General features: G+C 41.8%; 1 protein-coding gene across 1 annotated transcript in view; it reads right to left on the minus strand.

The window, feature by feature from the left end:
* Positions 1-2,555: 2,555 nt before the first annotated feature.
* Positions 2,556-17,748, minus strand: part of LOC126459573 (prostaglandin reductase 1-like) — a 35,032-nt gene continuing 19,839 nt past the window's right edge. The window contains exons 2-3 of the mRNA XM_050095869.1: positions 15,818-16,165; positions 2,556-3,008 (exon numbers count right to left, since the gene is read on the minus strand). Coding sequence (XP_049951826.1) covers positions 2,556-3,008; positions 15,818-16,165 — 801 coding nt within the window. The remainder of the gene's footprint in view (positions 3,009-15,817; positions 16,166-17,748) is intronic.

Below are 17,748 nucleotides of genomic sequence, written 5' to 3' on the forward strand. Positions count from 1 at the left end.
TGAATGGATGCAGGTGAGACACGACGCTTAGGTACGTGTCACCTGTCAGAGTCGTATCTAGATGTATCGCGGGTTCTATAGCATTCCAACTGCACACACCCCCATCACCATTACCGACTCTCCCACCAGCTTTCGCAGTCCCCTTCTGACACGCAGGGTCCACGGATTCCATACGCGTACACGTGTAGCCGCTCGATACGATTTGGAACGAGACTCGTCCGTAAAGGCAACATGTTTCCAGTCATCAACAGTTCAATTTTGGTGTTGACTGGAACAGGCGAGGCGTAACGCTTTGTGTCGTGCAGTCATCAAAGGTACACGAGTGGGCCTATGGCTCCGAAAGCCCTAGCAATGATGTTCCATTGAATGGTTTTCGCGCTGACACTTGTTGATGGCCCAGCATTGAAATCTGCAGCAATTTGCGGAACCCTTCATTTCGGTCACGTTGAACGCTTGTCTTCAGTCGTCGTTGCACCGGGTTGTCGTAGGATCTTTTTTTCTCGTAGGATCTTTTCCCGGCCGCGGTGATGTCGGAAATTTGATGTCTTACCGCATTCCTGATATTCACGGTACACTCATGAAATGGCTGTACAGGAAAATTCCCACTTCATCGTTACTTCGTAGATCCTGTGTCCCATCACTCGTACGCCTACTGTAACACTACGTTCAAACTCACTTAAATCTTTATAACCTGCCATTGTAGCAGCAGTAACCAATGTAACAACCGCGCCAGACACTTGTTGTTCTACATAGGCGTTGCCGACACCAGCGCCGTATTCTGACTGTTTACTTGTGTCTATGTTTGATTTCGCATGCCTCGTTCTTATATCTGCCCTTGGCGGCAACAATTCGCGCTTAGTTGGCGAGCAGCCTGTAATTGAGCCGCTTTTTCGTGTGCCCCTGCATTAGATGATACTGTGAAGAAAGAGTTTCTGAGCGATTGGCTGGGACACAATTTGAAAATATACAGGAAAATTAGTACACTAGTGGCCATTAAAATTTCTACACCACGAAGATGACGTGCTACAGACGCGAAATTTAACCGACAGGAAGAAGATGCTGTGATATGCAAATGATTAGCTTTTCAGAGCATTCAAACAAAGTTGTCGCCGGTGGCGACACCTACAACGTGCTGACATGAGGAAAGTTTCCAACCGATTTCTCATACACAAACAGCAGTTGACCGACGTTGCCTGGAGAAACGTTGTTTTGATGCCTCGTGTGAGGAGGAGAAATGCGTACCATCACCTTTCCGACTTTGATAAATGTCGGATTGTAGCCTACCGCGATTGCGGTTTATGGTATCGCGACATTGCTGCTCGCGCTGGTCGAGATCCAATGACAGTTAGCAGAATATGGAATCGGTGGGTTCAGGAGGGTAATACGGAACGTCGTGCTGGATCCCAATGGCTTCGTATCACTAGCAGCCGAGATGACAGGCATCTTATCCACATGGCTGTAACGGATCGTGCAGCCACGTCTTCATCCCTGAGTCAACAGATTGGTACGTTTGCAAGACAACAACCATCTGGACGAAGACGACGTTTGCAGCAGCATGGACTCTCGTCTCGGAGATCATGGATGTGGTACCCTTGACGCTGCATCACATACACGAGCGCCTGCGGTGGTGCACTCAACGACGAACCTGGGTGCACGAATGGCAAAACGTCATTTTTTCGGATGAATTCATGTTCTGTTAACAGCATCATGATGGTCGCATCCGTGTTTGGCGACATCGCGGTGAACGCACATTAGAAGCGTGTATTCGTCACCGCCGTACTGGCGTATTACCCGGCGTGATGGTATGGGGTGCCACTGGTTACACGTCTCGGTTACCTCTTGTTCGCATTGACGGCACTTTGAACAGTGGACGTTACATTTCAGATATGTTACGACCTGTGGCTCTACCCTTCATTCGATCCTCGCGAAACCCTACATTTCAACAGGATAATACACGACCGCATGTTGCAGGTCCTGTACAGAAAATGTTCGACTGCTGCCCTAGCCCGCACATTCTCCAGATCTCTCACCAATTGTAAACATCTGGTCAGTGGTGGCGGAGCAATTGCCTCATCACTATACGCCAGTCACTACTCTTGATGAACTGTGGTATCGTGTTGAAGCTGCATGGGCAGCTGTACCTGTACACGCCATCCAAGCTCTGTTTGACTCAATGTCCAGGCGAATCAAGGCTGTTATTACGGTCAGAGGTGTTTGTTCTGGGTACTGATTTCTCAGGATCTAGGTACCCAAATTGTGTGAATATGTAATCACATGTCAGTTCTAGTATAATATATTTGTCCAATGACTACCCGATTATCATCTGCATTTCATCTTGGTGTAGCAATTTTAATGGCCAGTAGTGTAGTGTTATTGTTGGAATGGTAAGTAACATGTTGAAGCAATATTACTTTATTGAAAGTATACAATAATTTTATGAGTAACTCTATTCTCTTGTACTGATGAATTGGCAGATATTAGCTCACTTTGATGAACCACCAGCGTCCTTCTCATCTTCCTGGAGATAAGAGCATTTATCGTGGGTGGAAATCAACTCAGACCTTGACAACCGCCTTGCCTAGGTTCTCCCCCCTGAGCATTCCAATGAAAGCTTGCGGTGTGTTCTGGAAGCCGTCAGTGACGGTTTCCTTGTACTTGAGTTTGCCCTCCCTGATCCACTGCGCCATCTCCGTGAAAGCTTTGTCCCAGCGACCCCACCAGCGCCCAACCATGAAGCCCTCCATCTTGAGTTCCTTGCCGACCATGTGCATCTGCAAGACGGGCGCCATCGGCACTTTGGTGGCGTTGTAGGTGGAGATGCATCCGCAGACGGAGATGCGGCCGCGGTGCCTCATGTTGGCTATCACTTCGCCGCTCTGCTCCCCTCCCACGTTGTCAAAGTAGCAGTCGACACCCTGAGGAGCTGCCTCCTTCAGCGCCTTGTCCACGTTCACCGTCTTGTAGTTGAAGGCGTAGTCGAACCCTAGCTCTTCCTTCAGCCACTTAACCTGTGAACACACAGAGATGATTTGACTACACATATAACTGATGATGGTCGAAGTTGCTGGCAATGCATCACCACGTCTTTAGAAAGCATCGCTCCTGCAAAACGCAACTCGCCCTTTTTTCACATGATATCTTGCGGGCCATGGATGAAGGGTATCACACGGATGCTATATTCCTTGAATTCCGGAAAGCGTTTGACTCGGTGCCCCACTGCAGACTCCTAACTAAGGTACGAGTATATGCGATTGGTTCCCAAATATGTGAGTGGCTCAAAGACTTCTTAAGTAATAGAACCCAGTACGTTGTCCTCGATGGTGAGTGTTTATCGGAGGTGAGGGTATCATCTGGAGTGCCCCAGGGAAGTGTGGTAGGTCCTCTGTTGTTTTCTATCTACATAAATAATCTTTTGGATAGGGTGGATAGCAATGTGCGGCTGTTTGCTGATGATTCTGTGGTGTACGGGAAGGTGTCGTCGTTGAGAGGCTGTAAGAGGATACAAGATGACTTGGACAGGATATTTGATTGGTGGAAAGAATGGCAGCTAACTCTAAATATAGATAAATGTAAATTAATGCATATGAATACGAAAATGAATCCCTTAATGTTTGAATACTCCTTTAGTAGTGTAGCGCTTGACACAGTCACGTCGATTAAATATTTGGGCGTAACATTGCAGAACGACATGAAGTGGGACAAGCATGTAATGGCAGTTGTGGGGAAGGCGGATAGTCGTCTTCGGTTCATTGGTACAATTTTGGGAAGATGTGGTTCATCTGTAAAGGAGACCGCTTATAAAACACTAATACGACCTATTCTTGAGTACTGCTCGAGCGTTTGGGATCCCTATCAGGTCGGATTGAGGGAGGACATAGAAGCAATTCAGAGGCGGGCTGCTAGATTTGTTACTGGTAGGTTTGATCATCAGGCGAGTGTTACGAAAATGCTTCAGGAACTCGGGTGGGAGTCTCTAGAGGAAAGGAGGCGCTCTTTCAGTGAATCGCTAATGAGGAAATTTAGAGAACAAGCATTTGAGGCTGACTGCAGTGCAATTTTACTGCCGCCAACTTATATTTCGCGGAAAGACCACAAAGATAATATAAGAGAGATTAGGGCTCGCACAGAGGCATATAGGCAGTCATTTTTCCCTCGTTCTATTTAGGAATGGAACAGGGAGAGAAGATGCTAGTTGTGGTACGAGGTACCCTCCGCAACGCACCATATGGTGGATTGCGGAGTATATATGTAGATGTAGATGTAGAAGTAAGGAGGATATAAAATGTAGACTGGAAAGGGCAAGAAAAGCAGGTCTGAAGAAGAGAAATGTGTTAACATTGAGTATAGATTTAAGTGTCAGACAGTCCTTTCTGAAAGTATTTGTATGGACGATAAAAACCTTAGACAGGAAGAGAGTAGAAGCTTTTGAGATGTGCTGCTACAGAAGAATGCTGAAGATTAGACGGGTAGATCACATAACTAATGCGGAGGTCCTGAATAGAACTGGGGAGAAGAGAAATTTGTCGTTGAGCCTCGCTAGAAGAGGGGATCGGTTGGTAGGACACATTCTGAGGGATCAAGGGCTCACCAGATTAGTTCTGGAGGAAAGCGTGGTGGTTAAAAATCGTAGAGTGAAACTAAGAGATGAGTACAGTATGCGGATTCAGAAGGATGCAGGTGCAGTAGTCACTCAGAGATGAAGAGTCTTGCACAAGATAGAGTAGCATGGAGAGCTGCATCAGACCAGTCTTTGGACTGAAGACCACAACAACAACATTCTCTGACACGTTCACCCACCAAATATTAGGAGCCTGAAATAATAGAAGATCGCCAGTTGGTCTCTTTGCTGATCTTTCCAAGGCATTTGATTGTGTAGATCATGTTACGCGCTTGGGATAGAATAAAGTTTTATCTAATTGAAGGCTTTGTACGCAAGTGGTTAGAGTCATACCTGACAAAGAGAACGCAATTTTTTTTCTGAATAAATCAGACAAAATTTGGAAGAAGTAGACAAATTTAAGACAAGTTAATGACTAAGGACAGATCACGAGGAGTGTTCTGTAGGGTTCCGTTTTGATTCCACTCTGTTCCTTATACCTGAGAATGACCTTCCACTAAACATTCAAAAAGAACCATTGCTCTTTGCTGCAGACGATACTATAGTATATCCCATTACAGGAGAGTGTTAACGACGTTTTACAAAGAATTATTAAGTGGTACTCCGATAAGGGCTATGTCTACATTAAGATCAAACAAATTCTTTTGAATTCTCTTCAACAAATAGTGCCACAAAAACAACTGATGTAGTATGTGGGGAGGACTCAGTAAATAGGATAGAATGCTGCAAATTTTTAAGTGTATATATTGATGAAAATTTGCACTCGTAAAATCATGCTACTCAGTTTCTCAGGCCATTAAGTTCAGCTGCTTTTGATCTTCGTGTAACTGTTAGTCTTGGAAACAAATTAATAAGCATGCTGAAATACGAGGCCTGTTCAGAAAGTAAGCTCCGATTGATTGCCAAATTGAAACCACAGTGAACATCAGAAATGTTTTACTTGTAACAATTAGCTACACCTTTCAGCTACTTCTCTACGTAGTCGCCGTTCTGATTTAGACTTTTGTCATAGCGTTGTACCAACTTTTCAATAGCCTCATCATAGAAGGCAGCCGCCAGTGCTTTCTGCCAATTCTCCACGCTGGCCTACACCTCGTTGTCTGTGTCAAAATGTTGTCTTCAAAGACAGCGGTTCATGTGACCAGAGATGAAACTCAGGGGGAGACAATTGCGGACTGTATTGTGGGTAATCTCACATTTCCATTTGAAAACGATGCAGGAGCATCTTCATTGCCCCTGCAGAATGTGGCTGAGAATTGTCTTGAAGAAGAAACAGCACGACAGTTATGTAATGTTAGCTGCATAGCTTCAGGCGAAATTTCTCACCAGGCCCTCGTACTTGGCGGCAGACACTATTTTCTAGACATCTTTACGCACTCACTGCGAGCTCAGAAATGAGAAGAGCGACGTGATGCTAACTGGGGTTATACTAGAGACACTACCCAACACATCTGTGCAAAGCTTTATCGGATTTTCATAGTCGTTTCCATTTCACGACCGATCGGAGCTTACTTTCTGAACGCCCCTCGTATTTAGCTAATTTCCACTCAGTAATGTCTTATGGAGTGATTTTCTGTCGTTACCCATTACTTAGAAATAAACTATCCATTGCAAAAAAGCAAGCAGACATAATAATAAGTGGTGATGAACCACGATCGTCAAATGGGTTCCTCTTCGTGAAATTAGGCATTTTAGCTGCATCATCTTATGTTTTCGCTAGTGAGCTTCGTCATAAATAAACCATCACGATTTTGATGAACTGTAATGTCTGTACTGGCAACGCTAGAAGAAAAAGGACCTTTGTTACCCAGTATTAAATCTGTCAGTAACTCAAAAAGATATTCAAAGTGCAACAACAAAAAATTTTACATCATCTGGCCAATGACATGATATATAAGCCAAGTTGCAAAGATATTTTTAAATCTAAACTAAAACCATTCGTCCTGGAAATCTAAAGCTATTCCTTGAACGAGTTTCTATTTAAATATTTATGTTGTTGTTGTGGTCCTCAGTCCAGAGACTGGTTTGATGCAGCTCTCCATGCTGCTCTATCCTGTGCAAGCTTCTTCATCTCCCAGTACCTTCTGAATCTGCTTATTGTATTCATCTCTTGGTCTCCCCTCTACGATTTTGCCCTCCACCAATATTACCAATATTGATTGTTTGTTAAAAAGAGAAAAATGGAGGTTTCATTTGTAGTGGAAGTAGGATTAAAAAACACTTTCGTACCACATGATTTTGATACAAGTATCGTTCAAATGATGTATGCAGTTTTGAACCAACTAACTAATTAACCATCAATTAATCTATGTTGAACGCTGAGATCAGTGACAAGAGGGGAGAACCTGCTTATGAGCTGAACTGTCCACTGGTGGTCTGCAGTGTATTGTGGTTCACATAGACAAACATGTGGTTCAGAAACCAATGTGGGATTAGGCGCAAAATAACAGTTCCAAACGAGGGAACACTTCAAAAAGGTGTAAGCAGACGGTACTCCTTACAGTTGTTAAAATAGTGTCTAATATACCAAAACGAATTGTGTTTCTTTTATTCAAATAACAAAATACGTTTGGTGAAATAAAAGGCACATTTTCTTACACTTGCACACAAGAATTTAAAAGACTCAATATAATCTTATGACAGAATAATGTAGTCAATGATAATGGACTGAACCATGCTGGCAACAACTTACAGCCCTAACCATACTTTGCCCATACAGTTCGAAATTGAAAATATTGTTTAATGCAAATTCTTATTAACGTGAACTTGAGAGGGAATCATGAGATTGTACACTAAGGAATTGCATTTCACATGATCTCTGTTAACGCCCCAACGTCGATGACATCGGAACTTTGATCTGAAAAACAGAAACCTTTCTGAGCGGAGAAGCCAGACACAGAAACGGAAGCACAGAGACTCAGACTAAGAAAAATGTGAATGCCCAAAGGATGAATGTACTGAATGAAAGAGTGCACGGTGTGCGTAGGGGCCATGATCTGCGGTGTTAGGGTACTTTTCTCATGGTCGATTTAGAATCTAGAGACGTTATGTGGGCGAAATTTTACAATCTCCGTCTACCTTCTCTTCCGTTCGCTGCATTGTGAGGACAGTTATATGACAAGGGACAGCTATTTCGTTGGGACAGTAGAAAATTTGAGTCACTGGGATGAAATCGCAATAGCAGTCCACAGGTTTAATTTGGAAATGGTACTAATGTTATAATAAATCACAGTACAGTGTAAACAAAAAAAGAGATAAAAGTCGTAGGAAAAACTAATGTAGTACAGGAACAGGAGTCAGTCATTAAATACTACTTAGCAATTTTAACGGTACAATCGCAATACGAAATGGGCGGCCGAGTTTAAACGTAGCCGTGGTAGTGCCCAAGACGACCCATGCGAAGGAGGTGTAGGAAGTACAATCACACCGGAAATCATCGATAAATTGCATGATATGATTTTGAAAGATCGGTGTAAACAGGTGCGGGAAATTGCTAAAACTCTAAGGCTATCAAAGGAACGCGTTTTTCACATCTTGCACCAGGAAGTCAACATGAGAAAGCTTTGTGCAAGGTGGGTGCCACACATGCTCACTGCGAACCTCAAACGCTTTCGCACGATACTTTCCGAAAAGTGCTTGATGCGTTTTAAGAAAAAAAAAAAAGAAGTGACTTCTTGCGTCGATATGTGACAGTTGATGAAACGTGGATTCCCAACACCACACTCGAATCTAAAGAACAGTCTACACAGAGGCGGGTTCCTCATCTCCAAACAATGCAAAGACTGTGTCATTGGCAGGAAAGAGCATGTCGTCGGTGTTTCGTGGGTGTGAATGGAATTTTGTTGATCGACTATCTTGAAAAACATACTTTGAAGAATCAAAGAAACTGGTACACCTGCCTAATATCGTGTAGGGCCCCAGTGAGCACACAGAAATGCCGCAACACGACGTGCCATGGAACACCACGTGGCATAGCCTCGACTAACTTCTGAAGTTGGACTGGAGGGAATTGACACCATGAATCGTGCTGTCCATAAATCCGTACGAGGGGATGGAGATCTCTTCTAAACAGCACGTAGCAAGGCGTCCCAGACATGGTTAGTAATGGTCATGTCTGGGAACTTTGGTGGCCAGCAGAAGTGTTTCAACTCAGAAGAGTGTTTCTGGAGCCACTTTGTAGCAGTTCTGAACGTGTTGGGTGTCGGATCCTCCTGGTGAATTTGCTGAAATTCGGCGGAATGCACAATGGAGATGAACGTATGCAGGGGATCAGACAGTATGCTTACATATGTATCACCCGTCAGAGTCGTATCATAACACATCAATTACAGAGCCTCCACCAGCTTGAACAGTCCGCTGCTGACATGCATGGTCCATGGAATCATGAGGTTGCCTCCATACCCGTAGATATCCATCCGCTCGATATAATCTGAAACGAGACTCGTCTGACCAGGCAACATGTTTCCAATCATCATCAATAAAATGTCGGCATTGTCGGGACCACGCGAGGCGTAAAGCATCCTGTTGTGCAATCATCAAGGATGCACGAGTAGGCCTTCGGGTCCGGAAACCCATATCGATGATGTTTCATTGACTGGTTTGCGCGCTGACGCTTGATGGCCGAGCATTGAAATTTTCAGCAGTTTGCGGAAAAGTTGCACTTACGTCACGTTGAACGATTCTCTTCAGTCGTCTTCGGTCCCGTTCTTGCCGGATTTTTTTCCGGCCGCTGTGATGTCGGAGAGTTGATGTTTTACCGGGTTTTTGATATTCACATTAGACTCGTGAAATGGTCGCATGGGAAAATCTCCACTTCATAGCTACCTCGGAGATGGTGTGACCCATCGCTCCTGCGCCGGCTATAACACCATATTCTAACTCACTTAAATCTTGATAACCTGCCATTGTTGCCGCAGTAACCGATGTAACAACTGCGCCAGACACTTGTTGTCTCATGTAGGCGTTGCCGACCGCAGCGCCGTATTCTACCTTTTTAAATATCTCTGTATTTGAAAACGCGTGCCTATACAAGTTTCTTTGGTGTGTCAGTGTATAACAATAAGTGGAGGTTATTACTCTAATAAAAATGGACGAAAGCATTAGTGAATACAGACCCGGCTTAGAGAAGAAAAAAAAATATCATTTTTCACAAGGACAAAGTATCTTCCCACAAAAAAGTCTTCGCAATGTGGAGATTGAGGATTTTTCACTACGAAGTGCTGGAACATCCACCCTAATCCGCTGATTTCACTCCAATGGACTTCCATTTGTTCTCAGTACTGAAGAAATTCCTCACTGGTCAGCACTTTTCATTCAAGCATGTAGCCATTGCGGATGTGGATGGGTACTTTGCAGCATCGCCGGAGGAACACTGCAAAGTGGGGATAATGGCAATGGAACAGCGCTGGATTAAATGTACTGACGTTAGAGTACATTATGTTCAAAAATAAATGTTCTTTGAAAGCATAAATTGTTGGTTTCACTATCAGGCAGGGAAGATTTCAGACTACCTTAGTACATCTAATCGCTAATGAAATTAGAGAAGAACAGTAATGTATGTATCCACAACACCAAGGAAAAGATTACCTTTTACTGAAGCTGTCAGTGGGTCAGAAAGCATTTCGGTACGCAGCAATAACAATTTTTATCATTTACCCAAAATTTAAAACACCTAAATAGTTGTTGTTGTGGTCTTCCGTCCTGAGACTGGTTTGATGCAGCTCTCCATGCTACTCTATCTTGTGCAAGCTTTTTCATCTCCCAGTACCTACTGCAACCTACATCCTTCTGAATCTGCTTAGTGTATTCATCTCTTGGTCTCCCTCTACGATTTTTACCCTCCACGCTCCCCTCCAAAACTAAATTGGTGATCCTTTGATGCCTCAGAACATGTCCTACCAATCGATCCCTTCTTCTGGTCAAGTTGTGCCACAAACTTCTCTTCTCCCCAATCCTATTCAATACTTCCTCATTAGTTATGTGATCTACCCATCTAATCTTTAGCATTCTTCTGTAGCACCACATTTCGAAAGCTTCTATTCTCTTCTTGTCCAAACTATTTATCGTCCATGTTTCACTTCCATACATGGCTACAATCCATACGAATACTTTCAGAAATGACTTCCTGACACTTAAATCAATACTGGATGTTAACAAACTTCTCTTCTTCAGAAACGCTTTCCTTGCCATTGCCAGCCTACATTTTATATCCTCTCTACTTCGACCATCATCAGTTATTTTGCTCCCCAAATAGCAAAACTCCTTTACTACTTTAAGTGCCTCATTTCCTAATCTAATTCCCTCAGCATCACCCGACTTAATTAGACTACATTCCATTATCCTTGTTTTACTTTTGTTGATGTTCATCTTACATCCTTCTTTCAAAACACTGTCCATTCCATTCAACTGCTCTTCCAAGTCCTTTGCTGTCTCTGACAGAATTACAATGTCATCGGCGAACCTCAAAGTTTTTATTTCTACTCCATGAATTTTAATACCTACTCCGAATTTTTCTTTTGTTTCCTTTACTGCTTGCTCAATATACAGATTGAACAACATCGGGGAGAGGCTACAACCCTGTCTTACTCCCTTCCCAACCACTGCTTCCCTTTCATGTCCCTTGACTCTTATAACTGCCATCTGGTTTCTGTACAAATTGTAAATAGCCTTTCGCTCCCTGTATTTTACCCCTGCCACCTTTAGAATTTGAAAGAGAGTATTCCAGTCAACATTGTCAAAAGCTTTCTCTAAGTCTACAAATGCTAGAAATGTAGGTTTGCCTTTCCTTAATCTTTCTTCTAAGATAAGTCGTAAGGTCAGTATTGCCTCACGTGTTCCAGTGTTTCTACGGAATCCAAACTGATCTTCCCCGAGGTTGCCTTCTACTACTTTTTCCATTCGTCTGTAAAGAATTCGTGTTAGTATTTTGCAGCTGTGACTTATTAAGCTGATAGTTCGGTAATTTTCACATCTGTCAACACTTGCTTTCTTTGGGATTGGAATTATTATATTCTTCTTGAAGTCTGTGGGTATTTCGCCTGTTTCATACATCTTGCTCACCAGATGGTAGAGTTTTGTCAGGACTGGCTCTCCCACGGCCGTCAGTAGTTCCAATGGAATATTGTCTACTCCGGGGGCCTTGTTTCGACTCAGGTCTTTCAGTGCTCTGTCAAACTCTTCACGCAGTGTCATATCTCCCATTTCATCTTCATCTACATCCTCTTCCATTTCCATAATATTGTCCTCAAGTACATCGCCCCTGTATAGACCCTCTATATACTCCTTCCACCTTTCTGCTTTCCCTTCTTTGCTTAGAACTGGATTTCCATCTGAGCTCTTGATATTCATACAAGTCGTTCTCTTATCTCCAAAGGTGTCTTTAATTTTCCTGTAGGCGGTATCTATCTTACCCCTAGTGAGATAGGCCTCTACATCCTTACATTTGTCCTCTAGCCATCCCTGCTTAGCCATTTTGCACTTCCTGTCGATCTCATTTTTGAGACGTTTGTATTCCTTTTTGCCTGTTTCACTTACTGCATTTTTATATTTTCTCCTTTCATCAATTAAATTCAATATTTCTTCTGTTACCCAAGGATTTCTACTAGCCCTCGTCTTTTTACCTATTTGATCCACTGCTGCCTTCACTACTTCATCCCTCAAAGCTACCCATTCTTCTTCTACTGTATTTATTTCCCCCATTCCTGTCAATTGCTCCCTTATGCTCTCCCTGAATCTCTGTACAACCTCTGGTTCTTTTAGTTTATCCAGGTCCCATCTCCTTAAATTCCCACCTTTTTGCAGTTTCTTCAGTTTTAATCTACAGGTCATAACCAATAGATTGTGGTCAGAGTCCACATCTGCCCCTGGAAATGTCTTACAATTTAAAACCTGGTTCCTAAATCTCTGTCTTATCATTATATAATCTATCTGATACCTTTTAGTATCTCCAGGGTTCTTCCATGTATACAACCTTCTTTCATGATTCTTAAACCAAGTGTTAGTTATGATTATGTTGTGCTCTGTGCAAAATTCTACCAGGCAGCTTCCTCTTTCATTTCTGTCCCCCCATCCATATTCACCTACTATGTTTCCTTATCTCCCTTTTCCTACACTCGAATTCCAGTCACCCATGACTATTAAATTTTCGTCTCCCTTCACAATCTGAATAATTTCTTTTATTTCATCATACATTTCTTCAATTTCTTCGTCATCTGCAGAGCTAGTTGGCATATAAACTTGTACTACTGTAGTAGGTGTGGGCTTCGTATCCTAAATAGTAGCAAAGCAATTTTTAAATCTAACTAAATATCATTTCCCCTGGACAACTGCTTCTATCCCATTCCACAGTGGAATTTTTATCTACATTTTTTCTTAAAAACAAAAGCTGATTTGAGGTCTGTTCCAAGAGCATGGGTAAAAAACATGTATTCACTAATAATAAAACTAAAAATGTATACAGACGCTGTAGGCTCGTTCATTCTACATCATTTCAATAGAAGAATCGTTAGATTTTCTACAGGATATATAAGTAAGTAATTAGCGTCTCCCAGTTCTGCTGTTATTTTTCAGATTGGTAAGTTGTTGAAGTACTTCTAATATATAATTCAGTTTTCCACGAGACATTTAAGTTTCATCTTTATTTACGGTGAGGATGAAAGACGAACAATTGAATTAAAGTTTGTGTCACAGACAGGACTGGAAACCAGGTCCCCTTGTTTGCAAGACAGAAATGCTGACCATTACACCACTGCTGCACTGACTACACAAGTCCACTGCCCTCCCCAACACAAAATTTAATTCATATCTTCAGTTTATTTTCCCTATAGTGACAATTTAGGGAAAAGTACGCTGAAGATATGAACTGCAGTTGAGTAGTCCATGCAGCAGTGTTACAATGGTGCTGCGGTGGTTTGATGTTTAGCATTCCTGACTAAGCAAGGAGACCCGGGTACAAGTCCACGAAATGGCGCAAATTTTAATTCATTTCTTCAGCTTTCATCCTTATTGTAGATAAAGATGACACTTACATGTCTCAGGTCTGTAAGATCACTTGAGATACAGTACTTCGCAATTACGTCCAATGCTGGGGTGCTATTCCAACGCCAGAGAGCCCCAGCAGTAGTGACAACATTGAGGAGAAATTAACTGAAGATATGAATAAAGTTTGTGTTGAGGAGGGTGTAACACTATTTGTTTATGGTTAATCTACATTTGTATAATTTTTTCCTTTAAAATTTTCTCATATGGGTACCATATTTTCTGTATACCTAAAGTGTGCTATAATGGAGGTTGGAGTTCTTTGCATTGAATGTGAATAATGTACGTAAAATGCTATGTAAATTGTTTATTACAGTAAATAATTTTCTGACGACATTTTGTATTTAAAAATATTTGTACGTATGAACTGTTGATGTTGATGTAAATTTGACAACTGTAAGAAATGGTAACGCTTAGGAACAATGTAAGAAATAGGTGTTACGTAAGAGTCAGTGTGCTTTTTTTGAAACGAAAGTGGCTTTCGGGAGTCGAGAAGGTGGCAAGGGCGAATTGGCGCACTACCTGGAGCAAGCGCAGGAAGTGAGTAAGTCACACAGTCTTTACGCAGCAGTGATTGAGGGAAAACCTTTGTGGAGCACGAAAAGCTTTGCCTGCAAATTTGCACAAAATGGCCTCAGATGAAGATTGAAAACGGGTTATGGCATAACTGTAAGTTGTTGGGCTACTGTACGTAAAACTGAACGTTGCCAAGAAGAGAACTTGAGCCAATATAGCAAGATACTTGCAGGCCATATTGTGGGCAGTGTAGCCATCACAACTGTTCGCCACACCCAAGCCTACAGCCATCAGATAAGTCTTTTTTTTGTTTTACTTTTGCACTGCGTGAACCATTAATATAAACTGTTTTTTCAGTGAATAATCAAACTTCAAAGAAACTGTTTCACTCTATCATTTCATCCTAATCATACACCTATATAGGGTTCTTTCCTGGTGTTTGATTAATCTGAGTATCTAGTTTTACGGACTTATGAAGTGCCAATTTAAAATAGAGGTACCATTCAAATTGTTTTTGTGTAAATAATGTGAAAGTTTTCTTAGCTATTGCAAAGTGTTACAGTAAATGTTTGCTTACATAAAATGCAGAGTGAAGCAAAGCTACTAGAATCTGTTAAATGACTATACAAAATTAGTGCAAAGAACAGTAGCTTTTGAAAGTAAATTCCAGTTACAAAGGTTTTCTTCACGGGAAATGTTCGGTATAAAAATATATGTTTTAATATATAAGTATTTTAGTGGTTAAGTTTGTTGACTATGGAAAGTGCCTTTCTAAAAGTTCCAGATGGCCAAAGCTTTTTAGCTTCCTTGATGTTATCTACTGGGCTTTTTCTGTTTTAAAAACGTATTATATATGGGTGTAGTCCAACATTGTTTATGTAGAGCAATATTTATTTGAAGAAGCAACTCAAACAGTAGCAAGAAAGTAGGCCAAATTCATACTTCTGCTTTTCCAATACTTCACTGTTTCATTTCCTGGATGGTTTTTCTAATTTTAAACCAGTAAATGACATTGGAACTGAGTTACCCTAGATTCAGTGTAATACTATACATACTGTGTTTCTTTCTAATCGCTTGTTAAGATCTTAGGAAAAGAATTTAATAGTCTGATTTACTTATCCATTAGTCACAACAAAAGGTCAAATCCTGTAAAAAGTGTAACTCTATCGATTAACTTTTCCTATTAACGGGACTACCCTCCCACAGTGTGCTTTATTTCAAAACTAAATTTAGTAAGGAGGTTATACATGGCAACATGGAGACAGAGTTTTCTGTTATTTAGGTAAAAAGGATACTAAATTACAATACTACTTGTAGGGTTATAATGGCAATGAACTTGGGTAGTCCATGCAGCATTTTTGACTATGGCACTGTGGCGGTGTAATCGACAGTATTTTTGCCTAGTTGGCAAGGAGATCGTGGTTCGAATCCCATCTGTGGTGCAGATTTTAATTCATTTCTTCAACTTCCATACTTTTAATATCTCATGACAAATAAATAATTATTACAATTTATTTCAATAATCGTATGTGTCCATTTGGAACAACTAAGTCACTCATGCAAGTATAATTACAGACAAGAGGTTATTGACAGCACCAAGAGTTATTAGGGGGAGTGCTGGACTGATAGCAACTGTGTGGTAATTACCTTTAGGTCGGAGCCAGCTATTCCGATGACCTTGCAGCCCTTGATGCGGGCTATCTGCCCCACTATGGAGCCCACAGCACCTGCTGCGCCACTGACGACCACCACCTCCCCAGGCTTGGGGTCGCAGATGTCGAGCAGTCCGAAGTAGGCGGTGGCCCCCGGCATTCCCAGCACCCCCAGCGACAGCGACAGCGGCAGGTCTCCAAGATCAGGCACCAGCATCGGTGGCAGTACTTCCTCACCTTTAGGTGCAGGGTTGACCACTGTGCGGTCGCTCCAACCCCAGTAGCCGACCACGTGGCGCCCTACTGGGTAGTCTGGCGATCGACTTTCCACAATACGCGCCACCTGGAATGTCGTACAACTATAGTACTGCAAGACCTTTTCACTGATACATCTCAAGAAGGATTTAAACGTTTATTTTATAAAAGAATTTTAAAATACGAAATCAGTCATAAACTGCGCCATATACACAGATGATACAGGTTGGGTTGGATTCTAAAGGAGTTGATCCAAGTCTTAGGTAATAAAAGACAGTGAAGTCGAGGAGGGTCTCTCTTTAACTCCTAACAGCAATTGGTTGTGTTTGGTCACTGTTAAAATTAAACACTTTCACAATAAAAACAACAGTGTACACATCCAACAGGTTATGTTTGCTTTTGTGTGTTGTCTAACAATAGAAAAACGGCAGCACAATCAATGGATTATGTAACCTAAGCTATGTCTGAGTAATGAGATTTTTATTTCCTTTTTATTATGAACATAATTCACGTAAGTTGAAAGGGAGCTAACTTCCCTAAAATCTCAACAGAATTTTACAATAACACGCTAACACGGCGGGAAGTGGCGTATTATATCTAAGACCTCATGGAGAATATGCAGTAATATTTCCTAGTCTGTGCTTCTTGTGAATTCGAAGGTAACTATATAAAAGGGTCCTAAAATTATACTACTGTGATACAGGCAACTCAAGTACCATAACAACTAAATTGCTAGCTGCTAGGATTGCGGATAGCACTTCCTCATGTGCAACATGTACATTTCCCTGAAACTCAGATAGAAAGGGTCAGTCAGCACCAGACCAATGCTGTAGGATGAACACTGCAAGAACTTCCTTCTCTGCCCTCAATTCTCAACCTTCCACAAAGCTCCACATAGAGAGGACGACCCTATGACGAACCAGAATATCACTCACTTCACGAAAAAAAAAGTGGAACACAGCAGAAGCCTCCCGCTGTTGGAATACAAAACGCATATTTGCTGGAAAACACACAATAGCCTAGTTCGCATAAAATATTTCATTATGTAAGACAACCGGTTTTGACAGATTTCACTGTCATCGTCAGGTCTTAAAAATCATTTTCTTGTGAAACATGTTCATTCTAAACATCCTGGCAGATTAAAACTGTGTGCCGGACCGAGACTTAAACTCGAGTCTCAGCCCAGCACACAGTTTTAATCTGCCAGGGAGTTTCATATCAGCGCACACTGCCCTGAAGAGTGAAAATCTCATTCTGGATTTTCATTTTACTGTGAACCACACGACAAATACCCGTGTAGGTAAAATTCAGCACATGATAAGATTGTAAATATAAATAAATCATGTAGGTTATTGTAACTAAAATATTTAAAAACAAAGTGCACTTTGTGCAAACACCTCGAACACACACACACACACACACACACACACACACACACACACACACTGTAACACTCCGGTTTATTCTACTGACTTATCCCGCTCGATCGGGATGTGATAGCAGCCCAAATAGATAATAATTAATGTGACCGTGTACCTAATGGGGCTGGCAATCGGATTGGACTGCTACGGAGATGTTACATTCCGTTTTGTCCTTCTCGAATGCTGTAATAATAATATGTCTGGTGGCAAGAACAACAACAACACAGCTTCATTAATCAACGACCTATTT

The sequence above is a fragment of the Schistocerca serialis genome, chromosome 1 (assembly GCF_023864345.2).
Source record: "Schistocerca serialis cubense isolate TAMUIC-IGC-003099 chromosome 1, iqSchSeri2.2, whole genome shotgun sequence".
Lineage (NCBI taxonomy): Eukaryota > Metazoa > Arthropoda > Insecta > Orthoptera > Acrididae > Schistocerca > Schistocerca serialis.